The sequence below is a fragment of the Salvia miltiorrhiza genome, chromosome 5 (genome assembly GCF_028751815.1).
Source record: "Salvia miltiorrhiza cultivar Shanhuang (shh) chromosome 5, IMPLAD_Smil_shh, whole genome shotgun sequence".
NCBI classification, from domain to species: Eukaryota; Viridiplantae; Streptophyta; class Magnoliopsida; order Lamiales; family Lamiaceae; genus Salvia; species Salvia miltiorrhiza.
In genome coordinates, this window is record NC_080391.1 from 53,905,929 (window position 1) to 53,926,633 (window position 20,705).

Sequence of the window (20,705 nt, forward strand, 5' to 3'; positions counted from 1 at the left end):
TGCTACTCTGCTCGAGGGTATTAGGTTGGCTATCACCTTCTTTAGGGGCGGAGCCAGACTTTTGGCGCAGGGGGGTTCCAATTTTTTTTTTCTCGATAAAATTAATTAAAAAAAAACCATTAACACAATTAGAATGCATAACAAGTCAAAAAAATAAAATAAACATAGCATTTCTTTTCTATTTTTCATCTTCTAGAGCCTCTCTATAATAGCTTCATTAGTACAGTAACATTTATAAATATATTCTAAGAGAGAACTCATAATTGGCAGAAAAATAGAACCTAATTTTGTGTAAACACTGAAAAATAAAAATAAAAAATATAGTACTAAAAAGAACTTATAATATATGTTGGGTCCCGTAGGGTTACTGAACCGGTGTATGGGTGGGTGGGTGGGGTGGGGTGGGGGGGGGAATACACCAATAGACTATTTTTAAAAGATAAAATTCTTTTGTAAACTGAAGTTGGTATCAAAACTAATACTGAAGTGACTTGACTGAAATGATCAGTGTGAAAAGAGATCAGTTAAAAGGAGGGCGTAGACTGATACTGATAGTGTTTCAGTATTTTAACTTCAGTGCGAAGAACTCGTCGATGCACAGATAGTTCACTTCAGTCCTTCATTCTTCAGTCTTCAATACTTCAATGCTTTGGTCTTCAGTCTTTGAGCATTCAGTGCTTTGGTCTTCAATCTTTGCCTCTTTAGTCTATAGTAGAAAGAAATGAACTCTGTTAGGTCCTGAGGGTCTCGAATAGGTGTATGGGGGGGGGAATACACCTATAGGCTATTTTTGACTTAATCTACTGACCTCAATCAAAGGGATCTCAGTCAGAGATCAAAACGAAACTTTGCACGCAAACAAGGACTCCTGTTTTACTGAAATCAGTTTTGACCAACAGGGTTGGCGACTGATACTGAAAGCTCTTCAGTAATGAGTTATCAGTTAAGTTGCTGGAACTTAACTGATGCAAGTAAGGGCTTCAGTCGTGTTTGCTAAAATAGAGATGATATCACTCTTCCTGACTATCAGAGGATAGTTCAGTCAGATCGATATCATACGCAGCGGAAATTAAACTTAGTTTCGTAATAGCCTCGGTGGAGCAGGTTGTTGGATTATGGTTTCTCTTTGCTGTTAGTCAGTGTTCAGTTTTATCAATTGAAATAGCACAAATAAGAATGTAAAACTGAAAGCTGTAAATAACACAGAGACTTTTACGTGGTTCGGAAAAATCCTTTCCTACATCCACGGTTGGTAGATCAGACCAACAATCCACTCCGCAAGTGCTTCACTGCTGCACTGCAAACCGTACTCGTGTGCTTACCTGGTGCACACAACCGTGAACTGAAGAAAACCCTTCTTCAGCACCCACACAACCTCGCGTAGGATTTCCCTGCTAAGCACACCTCGTGCTCAGAGTTCAGAGTACCTTCCTGAACTCCGAACCACTCAAACACTCTTATGGGGGGGAGGTTTGAACGAGTGCCAACTATACTTACAAAGAACAAGTTCTTTGAAGCAAGTTTGACCTTTGGCTTCTGGGTAAACAGATATGTGCCTAGGGTCTAAGAGAATGTATGTAATCAGCAGTGACTGATTTTGGCTTTGGAATTCTCTTCTTCGATTCAAGCTTTGGGGAGGTTAAGCTTTAGGCTGAGTAGCAATTTTGGCAGAGCTTCATCTTATGTCGTTGAATCGGTGAAGGTTGAAGTGATCCTCGAGCGCTATTTGTAGGAGAACTCTTGAATAGATCCGTTGGCGTAAATCGTCCTCAAGATTTCTTCCGTTGGAGAGCAATTCGAATTTGGGCTGAAGCTTCAATCTTCGAGGTTCCTTGTCTGTGTGGAAACGGCTCTCTTTGATGGACATGAGATGTGACGTCTCTGAAAAGTTACCACCAGATAGGAATGACCTCTGCAGAGATAAGATATTCTGAGATCTCTGCATTTAATGCGGTTGTACTTGTGCGTACGTGGCTTCCTCTGAACGTTGGAAGATCAGTCCTAGGAGGAATGTTCAACTGATACTTGACTTTAGTATCAGTCCATTGCGCGCATTAAATAATCAATCTTCAACTGATTCTTCAACTGATACTTCAGTTGGTATCTGCAGTCTTCAGTCTTCAATCTTCGTTCTTCAATCTTCAATCTTCGACACCGCAAGCTAAACTAGAACCGAACTCTAACACTTGAGTTCAAAACGATTCTAGTCTATTACATTTAAGTCCTATGAATTTTGGTATCATCAAAATAAGGGTTAGGATATTCCACAAGGTTCCCAACAAACTCCAACAGTTGATTTCAAAAGAAATTCTAGTCTAGTAAAATTAAAATCTAAGGGTTTTGGGATCATCAAAACTAGGGTTAAGATATTTCTTCTTATTTCCCAACAATATACATATGTAAAAATTATTATTTGGCTGAAATCACGGATAGGTAGGTTAACAATTATATGACTAGCTTGTTAAGTTCTAATGATATTTTATTTTAGTATTTAAGAGTATTACATTATTATTATTATTATTATTATTATTATTATTATTATTATTATTATTATTATTATTATTATTATTATTATTATTATTATTATTATTATTATTATTATTATTATTATTATTCAAGTTCAAATTGAATATTAGCTATGAAGTGAATACACTAATAAGCATTGTAGAGATTGTTTTAAAGGAAACGAATATTAGACAAGTATTGAAAATATGCAGATTAACACCACAAACAATTTAGAGATGGAAAAAATAAGAATGAGAAAATTTTCAAAGGCTAGAGATTGAGTGTTATACAATTTCATGTTAAAAATTAGAATAGAAACTATATTTTTATATTTTTCATTAATATATGTGAAATGACAAAAATACCCCTACAAATTTTGAAAAATCCCAGGGGGGTCCAATGACCCCACTGCCCTGGCCCCCTCCCACCCCCTCCCCCAACCTTCTCTACGCATATCTGGGTTGAGATAGATGCAGCGGCGATCGTGTTGCTCATGGCTGCTGGGCGTCGTGGCCATGCCAGTATTCGACATTCTGTTGCTTGGATTCGACTGCTTACTCAACTTCGACAAGTCCGTTTCACTCACATCCCCCGCGAGGGAAACCGACCTGCTGTTTTTATAGCGAGGAGAGAGCATCAGGTTCAGACGTTGACTACTTTTGATTGCTTTTCTGCTCCTAGACAGTTTCTTAGGATGGATCAACTTGGTTATCCTAACTTTAGATTCAGTTTTCATGTTGGTAAGTAGTTTGTTTTTGTTTGTTTTATTTTTGTTTCCGTATCGTTTGTTTTCTGGATGTAGCCAGTTTTGGGTTACGTCTACTTTTATTTTTGTTGAATTCGTGTTCTGTTTTTCTTTTTTGTTTCTACTGGGCACTGTCATTTTTGGGCAGCGTCTTATATTTTTTTTTAGCAGGAAATAAGGTAATTTATTAAAGCTCAAAAATGATACTAGAGGTACCCACAAAAATCAAACAAGAGTAGAAAAGAAAAAAGGGAACCAAACAGTAGTTGTAGAATTCGCTGTTGCCATTGTTATCCGTGAAGTTTCACAGCTCCAAACCATCTTCTAAAAACGGGAGAAGCAATCGGCAAATTGAACGCCATCATCCAGCTCCAAAGCCTCGTTTTTACCTCTGTCAACAATTTATCTTTGCTCCAGCTTCCAAGGTTAAACTTGCTGTTATTTCTCCCTCTCCAAATACACCAAATCGTGCACATTCATACCCCAAGAAGAAACTGAATATCCTGTTTATTCCCCAAATTGACAAAGGCGAGGAGATGATCTTTCAACGTTGCTTGAAAAACTGAATCTTTCCCAAGCCAGATAAGCAGTCCCTTCCACAGCTTTGGTGTATTTATAGGTTGGGGGTTAGGCTGTCTGCCTAATCCCATTCTTAAAAAAAAAAAAAAAAATTGAGATTCGCCGAAAATTTTATGAACTTGTCATGTTTAATATTGAGATTAAAATTTAACGAAGTTAGTATTTTGTTAAATTAAGTTTTATTACATTTTCATAATTAATATTTGGGCCCTGAGTCAAATGTCTGACTTGGCCGCCGAAGTATGTTCCTGTATCCTAATTTTCGCTATATACGTATTAATTTAATTAAACTTCACAGCTACACTTTGATTTGCAAACCCTAGTTACACTATTTTTTTTAAACCATTTTCACGATTTGGCCATGTAATTTTCCAAGCTACGTAAATTTTATTTCTCTACTAAAATCGGTCTATTAGATTTACTAATGTCAAAAGTAAAACATGTCACAATGACTCAAATGCACACGTCTCATTTACTATTGTGTCACATTTATCGGACTTCAACAATCTATTTTTTGTATAAATAGTTAATAACCAACGGAAACGTCAAGTAGTTGTTTCAGCCAAAAGATGCATTTTATTCTGATAGAGAAGTATTTGTTATGTTTTAGTTTTGAAAAAACAAAAACAATTTTGATAGACAAGTAGCTGCTACTTGCCATTCACAATTCCATTTACAGCCCTCCATTTCCGATCAGCTTCAATCTATTTCAATAATGATGATGACCGTTACAATTTTGTCGACTCCCTATTTTCAAATTAAAGGCAACTTGTTTTCATTAAATGAGACACACCAAACTTTAAAAAACACACACACACTAAATTGAATGCCCATGTGGGCTACTATTGTGGGGGCGATTCTATTCATAACCCCCATTATATTCTCCCTATCTAAAATAATTAATAATAATAATAAATTTAAAAAATATTATTTTATCCTATATTTCATAGGTCCCTAATTAAATTAAATTTGCAATAAATTAACAATTTCATTCAAGTAAATCTTACACAATGAACACATATAACTCGCAATTGTAATCTAAAAATATTTATAACTTTCTACCATAATATGATAAAAGAAACATGTTTATGCAGATATATAAATTCTACAAAGAATTGTACAGTCTCCAACTCAAATTCTGAGAATTACATATAACTCAACACATTTATGCAGGCATTCACCATCAGTATAGCTGAAGCATTAGTACAACATCCAACACCCAGGGCCGGCCCTGACATTCTGGGGGCCCTAGGCGAAAGGGAAAAAAAAAAGCCCCCTAAAAAATGAAGCTTCATAATTTTATAGCAAATTTGAGATAGCTGCATGTATAACTAACATTATTATAAAGTGCAATAAATCATAAATTAATGATCAAATAATTATAGAAATAAAGTAGATTTTTAATATTTTGGGAACAATTATCAATAACCTCTTCAAGAATACCCCGTGTTTAAAGTATAAAATTGCTAATACATTTAACCTTTTTTGAGATACAGTAGAATGCAAATATATACTATAATTTTATTGATTTTAATTTTAAAAAACTTCTTTCTACTAAAGTTACAATAACAAGTATAGTTTTTTTTAGGGAACAATTACCACATTATAATCAACAATATTCTATATGCAATAAAAATATTAAAAAACAATCTAAAATTTTTAATAGGATTAATATTAGTGGACTTGTATTTATTTTGGGGCCCCCTAAATTTAGGGGGCCCTAGGCCCTTGCCCCTTCGGCCCTATGCAAGGGCCGGCCCTGCCAACACCTAACTAAGTGTCTAGAGACTTCGAATTACCGGTAGTTCTTTTCATGCGGTTCTCGGAATTTTGTATTGTGGATTATACAGTACTTTGTAAAGTTTATATATGCATAAACGTGTTTCTTTTTATCATATATATATATATATATATAGTATGATAAGGGTTTATAAATATTTTCATATTAGGATTGAGAGTTATACATATTTATTCTTTTCGATTTATTTAAATGAAATTGGTAATTTAAAAAATTTAATTTAATTTGGAGTTATAAAGTATAGGCTAAAATAGTGAATTTTTAATTATTTTTAATTACTATTTTAAATAGGGTGCTTAAAAAAAGTAAAGTATGAGCTATTTATAGAATCACCCCTTTGTTATTAATGTTGGACAACTATTATTGGATTTAAATTGGGCTGAGGTGTAAGTCTAACAAATTAGTAGAAAATCGAAGTTATATTTCACATAAGAAGTAGATGGTTATATATGGGGTGAGTTTCAAACGCTTGTAATTAAATACTACAAACATGGTTTTAGATTAGATTATATGTAGCATGTTTCGCCAACATGTGTACAATGTCAATAATAAAGATATACTATAAGATATGCGTATGTTGGCCAAGTGATAAAATAATTAATGAATTTAAAATGAAAAGTATTAAAGATTTGTATAAAAGTATCGAATTTTTATTTTCTCCCAAAAAGTTCCGAATTTTCAACTTTTTTCATAAAATGTCCCGCTATACAAAATTTGGCGACATAAAGATAATTTACCTCGCGCGGATGAAATATTTTGAAAATCTCCATTGTTGAAAAATCATATTAGGCACCACTGTTGGTGGAAAATGTTGAAAGTTCGGGATTTTTTGTCATCTTTCCATCACCGAATTTTGTATAGCTAGATATTTTATGAAAAAAGTTGAAAGTTCGAGACTTTTTAGGAGAAAATGAAAGTTCGGGACATTTTATAGAAAACTAGCACGCACTGACGTGCAATGCACGGATCATGATATATTTATTTATTTTTAAAATTTTAAATAATATAAAATATAAAAATGTTAGTATTATTTATGAGTTAGATTAATCAGTAACAAAAAATATTATGTTAATATTTAATTGTAAATAGTGTATAATAAGTTAATAACAATATTATTAGCTTATTGAATATAATATTAAATTTAATGAGTATAATAATAATAATAATAATAATAATAATAATAATAATAATAATAATAATAATAATAATAATAATAATAATAATAATAATAATAATAATAATAATAATAATAATAATAATAATAATAATAATAATAATAATAATAAAATTTATAGATTGTAAAACAAATAATTAAATCAATCCCATTTGAGTAAATTATACTAAAACCATTAATATAACAAAATTAATAGTCGCACTTTTTTTTATTATTATTTGGGGAAGTTGGGGAGGGGGAATAGTGAGGTTTGAATTTGAACTCGGGATCTCACTGTTCACATACAGGAGTTCGCACCGCTTGGTGTCCCCTTTGACACATTAATAATCACCTTAAAAAAAACAAAATTGATAGTCTCACAACTCTCACGTCATGTAAGTCAGGTCCAAATTGTGTATGAGTTTTGATTCTCCCAAATCCTTATTCCTTGGCCTAAATGATGAAATACAAATACTCCAAAACTAATTAAAACATACAAATACAAGTAATGTGAAAAAAGAATACTGAAAGCCCTACTCCATCTCGCCACTGCGTCCTATTCATCTACTTCCTCATACGTCTTTCTTCTTTTTACAACCTATATTTTGTCATCTTATCGTTATCGTTTCTGTTGGGAATCTTATGGAATATCCTAATCCTTGTTTTGATGATACCAAAATTCATAGGTCGTATTTGTAATAGACTAGAACTGTTTTGAACTCAAGTGTTAGAGTTCGGTTCTAGTTTAGCTTACGGTGTCGAAGACTGAAGAACGAAGAACGAAGGACTGAAGACTGCAGATACCAACTGAAGTATCAGTTGAAGAATCAGTTAGGAACTGATTACTTAATGCGCGCAATGGACTGATACTAAAGTCAAGTATCAGTTGAACATTCCTCCTATGACTGATCTTCCAACGTTCAGAGGAAGCCACGTACTCACAAAGTACAGCCGCATTAAATGCAGAGATCTTAGGATCTTATCTCTGCAGAGGTCATTCCTATCTGGTGGTTACTTTTTAGAGACGTCACATCTCCTGTCCATCAAGAGAGCCGTTTCCACCCAGACAAGGAACCTCGAAGATTGAAGCCTCAGCCCAAATTCGAATTGCTCTCCAACGGAAGAAATCTTGATGACGTTCTACGCCAACGGATCTATTCAAGAGTTCTCCTACAAATAGCGCTCGAGGATCACTTCAACCTTCACCGATTCAACGACATAAGCTGATGCTCTGCCGAAATTGCTACTCAGCCTAAAGCTTAACCTCCCCAAAGCTTGAATCGAAGAAGATAATTCCAAAGCCAAAATCAGTCACTGCTGATTACATATATTCTCTTAGACCTTAGGCAAACATCTGTTTACCCAGAAGCCAAAGGTCAAACTTGCTTCAAAGAACTTGTTCTTTGTAGCATAGTTGGCACTCGTTCAAACCTCCCCCCCAAAAGAGTGTTTGAGTGATTCGGAGTTCAGGAAGGTACTCTGACTCTGAGTGAGAAGTCTTAGCACGGGTTGTGCTGAGCAGAGAAATCCGACGCGAGTGAAGTGTGGGTACTGAAGAATGATTTTATTCAGTGGTACGGTTGTGTGCACCCGGCAAGCACACGGTTTGGTTTGCAGTGCACCTGTTAAGCACTTGCGGAGTGGATTGTTGGTCTGATCAACCGACCGTGGATGTAGGAAAGGGTTTTTCCGAACCACGTAAAAGTCTCTGTGTTGTTTACAGCTTTCAGTTTTACATTCTTACTTGTGTTATTTCAATTGATAAACTGAACACTGATTAACTGCAAAGAGAAACCTAAAGACCAACAACGTGCTCCACCGAGGCTATTGCGAAACTAAGTTTAATTTCCGCTGCGTATGATATCAGTCTGACTGATCTATCTTGTGATAGTCAGGAAGAGTGTTATCATCTATGTTTTAGCAAACCCGACTGAAGCCTTTATTTGCATCAGTTAAGTTCTAGTAACTTAACTGATAACTCTTTACTGAAGAGCTTTCAGTATCAGTCGTCAACCCTGTTTGGTCAAAACTGTTTTCAGTAAAACAGGAGTCTGTGTTTGCGTGTAAAGTTTCGTTTTGATCTCTGACTGAGATCCCTCTGATTGAGGAAGTTGTAAAAATAACCCATAGGTGTATTCCCCCCATACACCTATTCGAGACCCTCAGGACCTAACGGTTTCTTCTTTCTTCTTCCAGGTTCACGAAAGACCTCTGCTTTCCTCTTCCTTTCCACCTTCATTATATCGCTTTTTATTCCATTTCAATTGAACCGCCCCTTAGATCAGATCCACCAAATTCTTTTTTTGATGTACAAATCAAAATCGATAGGATATATTACTAATTAAAAATGGATTTTTGTTTTAGCGTAACAAGAAGCTCCAAAATTCTTGATTTGGCGAGGAAAGACTGCACTGCTTTGAAATTGCAGTAGCATCGGAGATGTAGCGCGCTTCTTCCTCTTCTCTTTTTCTTTCCCAAGTTATTATTCAACTTCTTTCACCATAGTTATCTTCTATCCAATTTGCATTTTTTTCATCTTCAATAAAGAAGAAAAAGAAACGAAAAACAGATTTCACATATTTTGAATTTATTATGTAAGACAAATTTGTTCAATTGCTTAAGAAAGTATCAGTCTTTTTTTTGTGCTGAAGAAATTATCTTGATTGTTGAATTATTAGTGGAATTCATACTTCTGTAATACTCCCTTCGTTCTTTACAAGTGTTCCATTTAGCTCATTTTTTTGTTTCTCAATTAGTGTCTTATTTCAAAATCTGAGAGTATATTTATGGCATTTTTTCTATTTTATCTTTATTTAACACTTGTATGAATATAATAACTAGTTGTATATATGCATTTATTGGTGGAATTCATATTTCTGTAATAGTATGTGTTTTTCAAATGTCCTTGAAATTTTGGCAAAAAAAAAGTTAAAATTGTTGCAGATTTGAACTTGAGGGGAAAAAACTGACTATTGCTAATTTCACATTTTTTTCAAACATGCTTGAAATTTTGGAAAAATAACTGCTAAAAATTGTTAGGAATATCTGACCGTTAAACTGGTTTTTTATATTATATATAGATATATAGATGCTGAAAGTTCGGGACATAAAATACTATTAACCTTTATTTCTATTTTTTTTCTTCACATAAAATATGAGACTTTTACTTCACTTTAATTTTTTTACATTCACATAAAAGGGTGAAACCTTTATTTCACTTATAATACATCCAACCACTTTTTTAAAATCCGTTAACACTTTCAATTGGATACTAAAAACTGGAATAGACGAAATAAGTATATTATTATTGGTCTATTTAAGAAAAATAAGATTATAGTGTAAAAATGTGTAAAATTATATTATTTATAGTATAAAATTATTATGAAAAATAGAAATTGATCAATAATAATGAAACGAAAGAAGTAGTAATATTTTTTGCTATCTCGAAATACAACTTTCTGTCTTGTATTTTTCTTTGAGTTGGTGCTACCTCGAATACTAGTCAAATTAAATCGTGCAAGAATTCTTAATAAAATATGAGACGTGAAGGACGAGATGGTAATGTGATTCTCAAACCCATTTAAAGTGGGCAATCCGACCCGACCCGGCCGACTTCCTCGGCCAATTCGTGAGTGCACTATCCACCTCCGCGTGCCATCCACGCAAGGCATCATCATACCTTCGCCACACAATCGCTCAACCAAGGACAAAATATCATACTAGAAAATAAAAAGACATCAATTTTTTATAAAATATTTCATCATTTACAAACTCAATTTTGTTGACTACAAAACATCATGACTCAGCTCCAGCTATATATCCATAATTCTTTATACAGATTCCGCCCTACTCAAATCTCAAAAATGACCTCAAAACGCACTTAAAATCACCACAAGCCCCCCCTCTCCCCTCTTTCACCTCTCTACTTACACCATTACAATAGAGGGAGGGGGGGCCAAGGCACCTCTCACTTCTCAAGACATCCCTAAAAATTATTTCCTGGTCAATACTTACACCATCCTTTAATTACAGACACTTCCAAACAAACAACCATATATTTACACCACTACTATTACCTAAATATCATTGAATGATCGATCCCATCCACTTAACTTAAGCTCGTTTGATCAAAAATCTTGAAAACTCCTAACGTTGGAACCTTAAGCCAGAGCAGGGATGCTGCAGTTGCGCCTATCCCTGTCGAGGCAGTCGAAACCCTCCACCCTCACGGCCGGGTTGTTCCCGAAATTCGCCCGGACGCAACCCCCCTTGCGGGTGGAGGAGGGGGAGGGGGCCAGGCCGGAGGGGGCCGGGACTGCACGCGGTGAGAGAGGGGTGCAACGCTCGTCCCCGAACCGCGCGTCTTGAATTAGTGGGTTAGATACTCTGCTCGGCGGCGACCCGGAAAAAAAAGGGGGCGACGAGGCTACCGGTGGGACTGCTTGATCGCTACCGCAACCACCCTGCTGCAAAATTCAATACCAAATCTTCATCAGATCACAATCATGTAGATAGATACTTTGTTTAATGATTAAAGAAACAATTTTTATTTAAGAGGCATAAAGATAAGGAACCTAACAAAGAATTAGATATTATTCCTTGTGTCGCTGCTTTGTTGTTTACCACTAACTAAGAGATGATGTGTCCCAATTTTTTTAATTGGAATGGAAAATTAAACAGAAAATTGAGAAAAGGCGAACCTTTGCTAGGATGATGTCGAGAAGCTCGCTTCCAGCTTTGGAATCAAAAACCTCTTGGTGATGGCTGTTGAACAAGACGAAAACAGAATAAAATTAAATAAAAATAAATTAAAAAAAATAGATGCTGTAAGAAATGATAGTAGTAAAATTTTACCTGGCGTGCCATCTGAGAGGTCTCGGATAGGAAGGCTCATGAAGCGTGGCCTGGAGCAAGCCGAGCCGCCGTGGCTTAGGGCAAATAACCGTTTCTTTCATCTCCACAGATCTGCAGGCAGCGGCGGCAGTGGCGTTGCCCCTCATCTCCTCATAGGCAGCGAAGCTGTTTTGATGGATTGCGTAGCGATTCATTTTCTAGCGCTTGGGACGGTAATCAAGACCTGTTAAATTACGAAAAAGTCGAGTCGATTTAACAGAAAATTAATTTCTAAGTCGAAAAATTTGCAGATCTGTGAATAACAGAAAATTTATGACATGAAACGCAAGCACTCTTCAACATATAAACTACTGGTTCGCTATTAGAGATGAGATCTGGTCAACGTCGGCTAAAATTTATAAGTCGGCTGAAATTTTCGGAGACTGGTTATATAAAAAATAAACGAAAGGTACGTATTGTTTACTACTCAATTATATAGAAAGATATAAGAACTAGGGCAGATCTATAGGTCAAATCGAAACTTTGGGTTCTAGAGTTAGGATTGATGAAACACAAAGCTGCGGAAACAATTTTTTATTAATAAAAAGAAAATTATCACCGCCGGTGAAAGGGAAATTAGCTCCAAGTTCGGAAAAGACACAGTTTTTTCAGTAACTCATGGCGAAAATTTTCTCAAAATTAGTCTACCAGATCTACTCAAAATTTCATAAGCTTCAACATATACAACAAACATCCAACCGTGAAATTTTCAAGAAAAAAAAAATTGCCGTCACCTAAAATCTTAGCTCAATAAGACTGAATCGAACTTCAGAAAAAAAAAATCATTACTTTTAATATCCCCTAATTAAAAGCTAGGTATTCCCCAGCGACAATAAGAGACGGAGGGGGAGAGGCGGCGGCGGAGGAGCTGAATCATACCTGAAAAGGCTGTACAAAAATGGCGAGGGCTCCTCCTTGGGCTAGAAAAAAAAAGAGGAAGAAAAAAAATAAAAATAATAATAAAAGTGAGCGATAAATAAAAAAAGAGAGACGGAAACGATGAGGGGAAGAAGAGTGATGAAGGAGTCCGTGGGATTATATACAGCAAAACCCATGTGAGCCGAGATCGATAAAAAAAAAGTTTATTTACATCGCCATTTAATTATTAGCGCGTGGGCCCACTACCACTAGAATTAAACGCCAAATTTATTTCAATTAAATATTGTTTGCTGCCCTATGTGACACATTTTATTTTATTTAATACTGAGATTTCAGATGTATGTTTCCTTTTGTTTGGATTATACAATTTGGATTCCTAAACCGGTTTAGGAACCTCAAATCAGCCACGTATTGGACTTACCCAAGTGACCTAATTAATCTGCTGATATTTCTAAAATATGTTGCTTTGGATGTGCCGATTCAAATACAGCCTCCACAGATTGGACTATGATATCAAATCATCTCATATTATATTATTATATTATATTTAGATTGAGAGCATAAAAAATGAATGAGAAAAAGTTTTTTGATGGTTAGTATTGAGCGATTCCCTTTGCGGAATTGTTCCAAAACCAAATATTATGCGAGCACGTGCAATGAATACGGTGATCTAATCTCGAAATCTTAAATAATCTTGACTCCTTTTACAAAATAAATAAATAATCTTTAGTAATTAAAGAATAAAGTCAAAATACTAAATTTGCGTGAAATCATAATCAATATACAAACTCAAATTCATATTTTTATGAATAATTTATAATTTGAAAGAGTGTTTGTGTGAGATCGTATCACAATCAAATTGAGAGATGAGTCAAGATTTACCATTAATATAATCACAAATACGTCACAACGTAATTGTAAATATGCTATCGAATATGAATTTCGATCTTGATCTTGATTAATATCAACATAAGATGATTTTACACATATTTTGTATTGTAGTAACTTTTATTGATGCTTGTAATCACAACAAATATGCAAAGAAATAAGAGTTAGAATTCAAATATTGACTCGATCTCACATATGTGATCGAAAAAAATATCAAAAGCATTTGGAGGTCATACCAGTGTATTATGGGTCACACTTGTGTGAAATCATGGTGCAGCTTTTTATTTTTTAAATTTAATTGATTAATTATTATTATTACTCCCTCCGTCCACCAAAAATTATCGTATGGGCCCACCATATGATAGAAAGTTTCTAAAAATAGAAATAGATTAATTTTTATGAACATCCTAAAATAACAAAAATGAATTATTTTTTATGAACGGATGAAGTATTTAATTAGATTAATTATTTAATCATATTATGAGTTAATAAATTTTTATACAGTCAACTACTAGACTCCAATTATTATTATTATTATTATTATTAGTGTGACTCATCTCTTCACATAGAACAATTTATTCAACTTAGATTTTTAAAATTTACGTCCAGAAAAAAAAAAAAAGCAAGCATACACTGTTACGGAGCTGGAGGAGTATTGAAAGTTGGTTGGGTTAAAAAATGTGATGAAATATCAACGAAATTTTAACTGCTGAAAGTGACATAACGAGTTACAGCCTGTAAAATAGGGACACGTGGGGAGGGGGTTGCCTGCTAGTTTCACAGACCAACTTTGGAGTTTAGGTTATTAGGTAGGCATGGCACATTATTTCGTGAGAGAGAGTCTCTGTGTGTGTGAGAGAGAGAGAGAGAGTCTGAATGTGTGAGAGAGAGAAAGGAGGCGCGCTAGAGTCTAGAGCTAGTTGGCATTGTAAGTAGTAACTTTTAAAATAAATTATAGGCAATGTCGAAATATAATTTTTTTTTAAATAAATTATACTAACTCCGTGACTCTATCTCACAAAAACATACTCCCTCCGTCGAAGCATGACACACTTTCTATTTTGGGTTGTCCCACGAAGCATGACACGTTTCCTTTTTTGTCAATAATTATTACATTCTCTCTCCTACTTTATCACCTTTATTATATTCTCTAACCTACTTTATCACTTTTATTACCTTCTCTCTCCTACTTTATCAATTTTATACTTTATTAATTACACACTTAAAACACTAATCTACAATTCCTTAATTCCCGTGCCGAACTCAAACGTGTCATGCTTCGCGGGACGGAGGGAGTATTTTTCTATCCCATTGAAAGTAAATCGTATTTCTTTTTACGCCGTCCCAATGAAAATGAGTTTTTTTTTTTGTAAAATTAAAAAAATTAAGGCTCTATTAATAAAACTAATTACATCCTGATTTTTTTAATCACCCTAACTAATACTCATCCCTTATTTCTGAAATTATTTTTGAATTAATTTTTTTATTTTTTCTAATTATACATATAATTAAATACACATGTAATACGCTAAACAACTTCTTAAATCTCGTGGTCAAAAAATTGTTTCACTTATAGTGGGACGGAGGGAGTATATATTTTAACATTTTGGATTGTCTCATAAAACATATTTATTTCTGTTTTTGTACATTATTTCATCATAATCCCTTTATTTTTTTTTCCTTATTTCTCATAAATTGAGATTTATTTTTCAGTCACAATACACTTATGGCACTAATAATGCCATAAGTGACAACGGAAATCCAAAATAAAACCAAGTAATAAAATGATGGGTATGACACTTATGGCTCTATTAGTGCCATAAGTGCCTAACCCGACCCGGCACGCGATCTGCGTGCCTGATCCTACTCGGTCCTCCTCATTAAGGGTAAAAACGTCCAAATCAATAAAAATAGTCAAATTTTATATTTTTTCAATGTGTAGCCATAAATTATATTTTATGCTTCATTTTGACTACTTCAAAATTTTACTCTTTAAAATATATAAGCATTTATTGAATAAATATAACTTGCATGTATTTAAAGTCGTTCGGCATGTCTTAAGTAGGTTCCATAATAATTAGTTAAGAAGTCGAAATATTATCATCAATGATTAAAATAATACTAGTAGTAAAATTTATTACTATACCATTAGAATTCGCATACATTTTCTTCTAATATTTTCATCTAATCAATTCGAACACAGCTAGTAAATAAACACAGCAACTCACAAATTATTCGAGACTCAACTCCAAAAAATTTCATTTGAAATTTGATTCGATAGTAAACAAGTTAAGGTAGATTCTGATTTCGAGCTCGATAATTTTATCGAGCTAACAGCACTCGGCTCGTTGAGGTGGCGATCTTGTTCGAGTTCGATTGGTTGCGAACATGTTTGCGAGCCTGCTCACAAACATTTAATCGAGCCTTCAATTGAATTAGTGCATGTGCCTTAAACGAGCGAACTTGAGCTCGAGTAACATATTAATTAAGATTTTTTTTTAAAAAAATTTAACGAGTTCGAATTCGAACATCATGTATACAAATATTTAAAGAGTTGAGCTCGAGATCAAGCTACAATATGATATTATCAAGCATTTGAGCTTGACTCTCGGTAAGTGGGTGACGAGTTGAGCTCGATGAACAAGATAAAAGTTTGAATCAAACTCGAACACCTGAATATTTAAACGACCCAAATTTGAGTATGCTAATATTCAACTTGACTTGACTCATTTACTGTCCTATTAACAAACATCATTTTTTACTTTTGCTCTTCATGTAATATTTGTCTCTGCTATATTACTATCTCAACACGCTGAATATATCAGTGAGACTATGTTTATCAGCAATCACTCAACCATCCAATCATCTTCAATATGCAATTAGTTTCTCTCACTTCCACATCACCAATATTCATCACAATTCAATACCTTTATTTTTGTTGATTTTCAGTCGTAATAATTTTAATAATATTAAATATAAATTAAAATATTACAAAAAAATTAAAATAGAAAAAATAACAAACTAATAAAAATTCAAATTACGAAAAACTAGAAAATTAAATTACAACAATCCAAACTCGAAATTGGGGAAAAAAGCACAATCCATATTAAGCATTAAATTATCATCGCTAAACTTTAGCTATTTATATAAATAAAATATTCCAAACCAATAAAATAAGGACAAGTGTCATATTATCATTGATTTCTTGTTGAAGGAGAGAGAGAGAGAGACCAGACTATTCAATTTTTTTTTTTTAATTTCCTTATCTCATGTGGCAGTCGAACTGGTTGTCTAAACTCAACCGATAAACTTGGTCTAACTTAATGACATACATATATACTATGAATTAATTTGATATTCATTCTCAATAAAGGTTATAAAAGCTTTAAATAGGCAAATTAGGCTTAAACAATAATATTATTATTTTTACATTAAAGGTTATACAAGCTTTAAAGATTAAAAAAAATATTGAATTTTAGTTTTGAGAAGATGAGAGATGATTGTTTTTCTTTTTGAAGTGGGACTGATAGAATGGCAAAGATTGAGAAGAGAATGAATTTTAGTGTTGACTTTTTGATTAGTAGGACTTAACTTTAAGATAATTATAAAAATGATCCATTTTCTATTTTTGTTTTGAAATATGAGAATTTAATGTAATGACATTAAATTTTCTCACATAAGATATATAAATGTAACAAATTTTAATTTTGTCACGATTAATACTACTATTTCTTGTGGTGAATGATGAACAAATTCTCCTAAGAGGTAGATGGGAATGAGAAGATTCTCATCCTCAATCATAACCAATTGCAAAGTAATTCCCAGTGTGACAAATGAATTGATCCAAACCGACAATTATGGAAGCATAATAATTCGAAAGGGCTTTTATGGCAAACATGATTTTGAAATTTGTACAACCACAAGGAGGTAAAAAAACAACCAAGAAAAGAAAAAGATGGAGAAATTATTGAATAGAGTAAAACAAAAGAAAGATACAATTTCCCTCCAATTTGATTGAAAGTGAAATGATTTATTATGCAATCTTCTTTTTCACTGCAATCATCTGTAAAAGCTCAGCCGAAAGATTGCTTGAATCTTGGCGAGTGAAGAAAGCATGGGTTGACAGCAGCTGTAACTCACTCCCAAGAATCTTACTTAACAAAAGTGTAAGAAAAAAGAGAGAGAAAAAAGAGAGTTATATTCTCAAATTTGAATTTCTTTATGCTTCCATAATAAATATTTTTACTCCAAGTCAACTCACTTCACATCTATTACTAGTACAACAGAACTTGTATTTTAGTGGGCTTTTTTCATTTATATATAAAGATGATCCATCCACTAAAAGAAGTTTTAGTTACCTCTTTTTTTTTTTTATCTATTAAACATTCTTATTTCACTTTTTAAACTATATATTCTCTCTTATATTTAATTATAAATTATATTTTTATTTTATTTTTAATTAATAATTTACTTTTATTTTATTTTTCTTGTACTAACATCATTCCTACAAATTGTATTTTCTTTTTTCTATTTATTACATTTTTAGTAATTTTAATAAAATCCGTGTCGCACATGATATAAAATTCTTTTTCGTGGACACATGGAGAAAATAACAAGAGTACCTTTTTAATGGGTGATTTTCTTTTACCCATTTTTGATACGAAACATCTTAAAAATATCCACTTCTACAATAATAATCTACTTAGATCAACTAAAATTAACATGTTGTAAATTTGATCAGAGTCCAAATAAAAAATAACAAATCAATTTGTCAATTACTAAAGAATAAAAATTTAAAATGCCCACTTCCGTTGATTCTATATATAAAAAATATCATCTTTTATAAACACAAATATTTTATGCTCAAATTAATTAAATTGTTCTTAATGTCTCAATTAGTTAATTACTTATTTAACTTAGAAGACAACGCCTTGCACATTCTCACACATTTTAATTACTAATAAATCTAAGTAACACACACGCATGCGGGACCTCTACACCATACGAAGGTGAGGAAATAATCGCACGCAGGCTGGACCACTACGTACCCACACAAAGGTGAGAACACTACCCACACAAAAAGAGGAAAATTACCCGCACACAAGCGGGATTGAACCAAAGACCTCTCATGAATGAGAGACTTTGAGTGCCTCAACTTTGCCACTTGAGTCAGACTTCATTGGCAACAACGATTTGACAATTATTAGTCAAAAGTCCATCGTTTCGATGGCTAGATCATTTAGTCGCCTAAACTTTTAGATTTTCTGACACAACTGTACTATGTAAAAAAATGTGTAAGACTTTTCACAGAAAATCAAATAAAATCATCAAGTTTACCCACTTAATTTGAGCACAAAATGCATTAGTTTATAAAAAGATATTACTTTTCATATACTCCCTCCGTCCCCCAAATAAGTTCCTCTTTTTCCTTTTTGGGACGTCCCCCAAATAAGTTCCTCTTTTTTTCTTTCCATTTTTGGACAAGTACCCCACCACTAATAATACTTTATTTATTCTTACTTTTAACTTTTTCACTACTCCCAATACTAATTATAACACTTTTTCACCTTTTCACCACTCCCAATATTAATTATAATATATTTTTCTCCATTATCAATATACTTTACCACTTTTTCTTAAAACCCGTGCCGTCCCCAAAGAGGAACTTATTTTGGGGACGGAGGGAGTACAACTTAAGGATGATGACATTTTTACCTATTAACACAATAACAAATGACAAATTCGAATTACAAGTCCGTTGCCGAACCGACTACCAAATCCATTTGATTGACTAATTTGCAGCAAAATCTAGACTAAGAGTATAAATTTGTTATAAAAGTGCAAGTGAAATTGCAGTGGGGCTCACTGGACAGACTCCAGCTGCGCTCCAGTGAGCCCCTCCCCATTAGCAAGCTCGCCGGCTCGATGTGGGGCGTGAATTTAAGAGTCGAGCTCAAGGGTTATATTTAAGGGACGCTATGTGCACGCCATTAAAAACAATCAATTTTTAAACTGAAATGTGGCCACAGGATGTCGATTTTTCATTTTTTTTAATTAATTCAACTTTTCAACTGATTTTTCTCATTTTTTTAAATCTAAAATCTCTCTACAAATATCCACTCATTTTCATTCATTTTTTCACACCAAATGCGTTATATTCTCATACTATATATTTTTAAAAAATATATGTTATCTTCTTCAAGCTCTTCTACTCATGAGCTAGGCTTCAGTCGTTGATTTTGATGAAGAAATATTCGAATTTGTGAGCATAAATTTTGAGGTGACATGTCATTTAATGTTGGAGAGCCCAAAAAGAAAAAAAAAGGGAAGAGAGTATTCATTCTTTGCGATGGTCACAACGACAATGAACGCCTTAATTGAAATTACTTCGTCTTTGATGTGCTATGGGGTGAAGCAGTTTTCCGGCGACATTTTGAGTACAATCCAGTCCTAGCCAACCGTAATTTAAATTCAATTTTTAATTATTGTAAATTTCAATTTTAAAATTTGATGTTTATTTTAATTTTAGAATTCAATTTTTGAAAAATTGATGAAAATCTATAGTCATTCTATATAAAAGCCCCCTCCTCTATATAGCCCTTTAGTGGCTCTTCATTCTATTGTACATGCTTTAAGAGCGTCTCTCATTCTTACAAAATATGTTACTACTCAGGAACTTTTTTGTGCATTCACCTTAAAATTGGATAGATTTATATGTTTTTATCGGATTGAATAGTTTTTGTATAAATCTTATGAAAAGTCGTTGAAATCTCTATGAACCAGCACGGTTTTTAATTCCCTATATTCTAACTATAACTAAAAGAACCTTACTCATCTATGTGTAAATTATGGTATTATATCAAGAACAACAATTATTTATGCAATTCAAGGGCAATACATGTTCCTATTATTTTAGCTTAAAAATAGTATTTAATAAAAAAAATTGATAATCTTGTTGATATTGATCTTTTGATTTTGTGGGTGTAACTTGTTATAGCACGCTAAAAGAAGTAGTAGTTGTGGAGTATCAGAGATAAATTGATAGATAAAGAAACGAGAAAATGGAGACGGGATTTGATAGGAAACCGTTGAATCACGCAATTTGCATCTCACGCACTCAAATATCTACACCCAAAAATATATATACTTTTTTTTCTTTTTTCTTTTTTTTTTTAAAAAAAGAAGAAGAAGAAAGAGGATGATCAACAATTTAAATTTAAAATAAAGTTTTGACAGCAAATTTATAAATTTTTTGACACAGATTC

General features: G+C 33.2%; 1 protein-coding gene across 2 annotated transcripts; it reads right to left on the reverse strand.

The window, feature by feature from the left end:
- Window positions 1-10,497: 10,497 nt before the first annotated feature.
- On the reverse strand, window positions 10,498-12,858 carry LOC131025069 (uncharacterized). Of its 2 annotated transcripts, none has more exons than XM_057954669.1 (4): window positions 12,553-12,858; window positions 11,635-11,857; window positions 11,481-11,544; window positions 10,498-11,246 (listed from the first exon to the last, which is right to left on the reverse strand). In XM_057954669.1, the coding sequence occupies exons 2-4, from the start codon at window positions 11,826-11,828 to the stop codon at window positions 10,941-10,943; spliced, it is 564 nt and encodes a 187-aa protein (XP_057810652.1). In that variant the 5' UTR covers window positions 11,829-11,857; window positions 12,553-12,858; the 3' UTR covers window positions 10,498-10,940. The 2 variants fall into 2 exon arrangements, with proteins under 2 accessions (XP_057810652.1, XP_057810653.1); XM_057954670.1 differs by having other exon boundaries at window positions 10,498-11,243; window positions 12,553-12,739.
- Window positions 12,859-20,705: the final 7,847 nt, after the last annotated feature.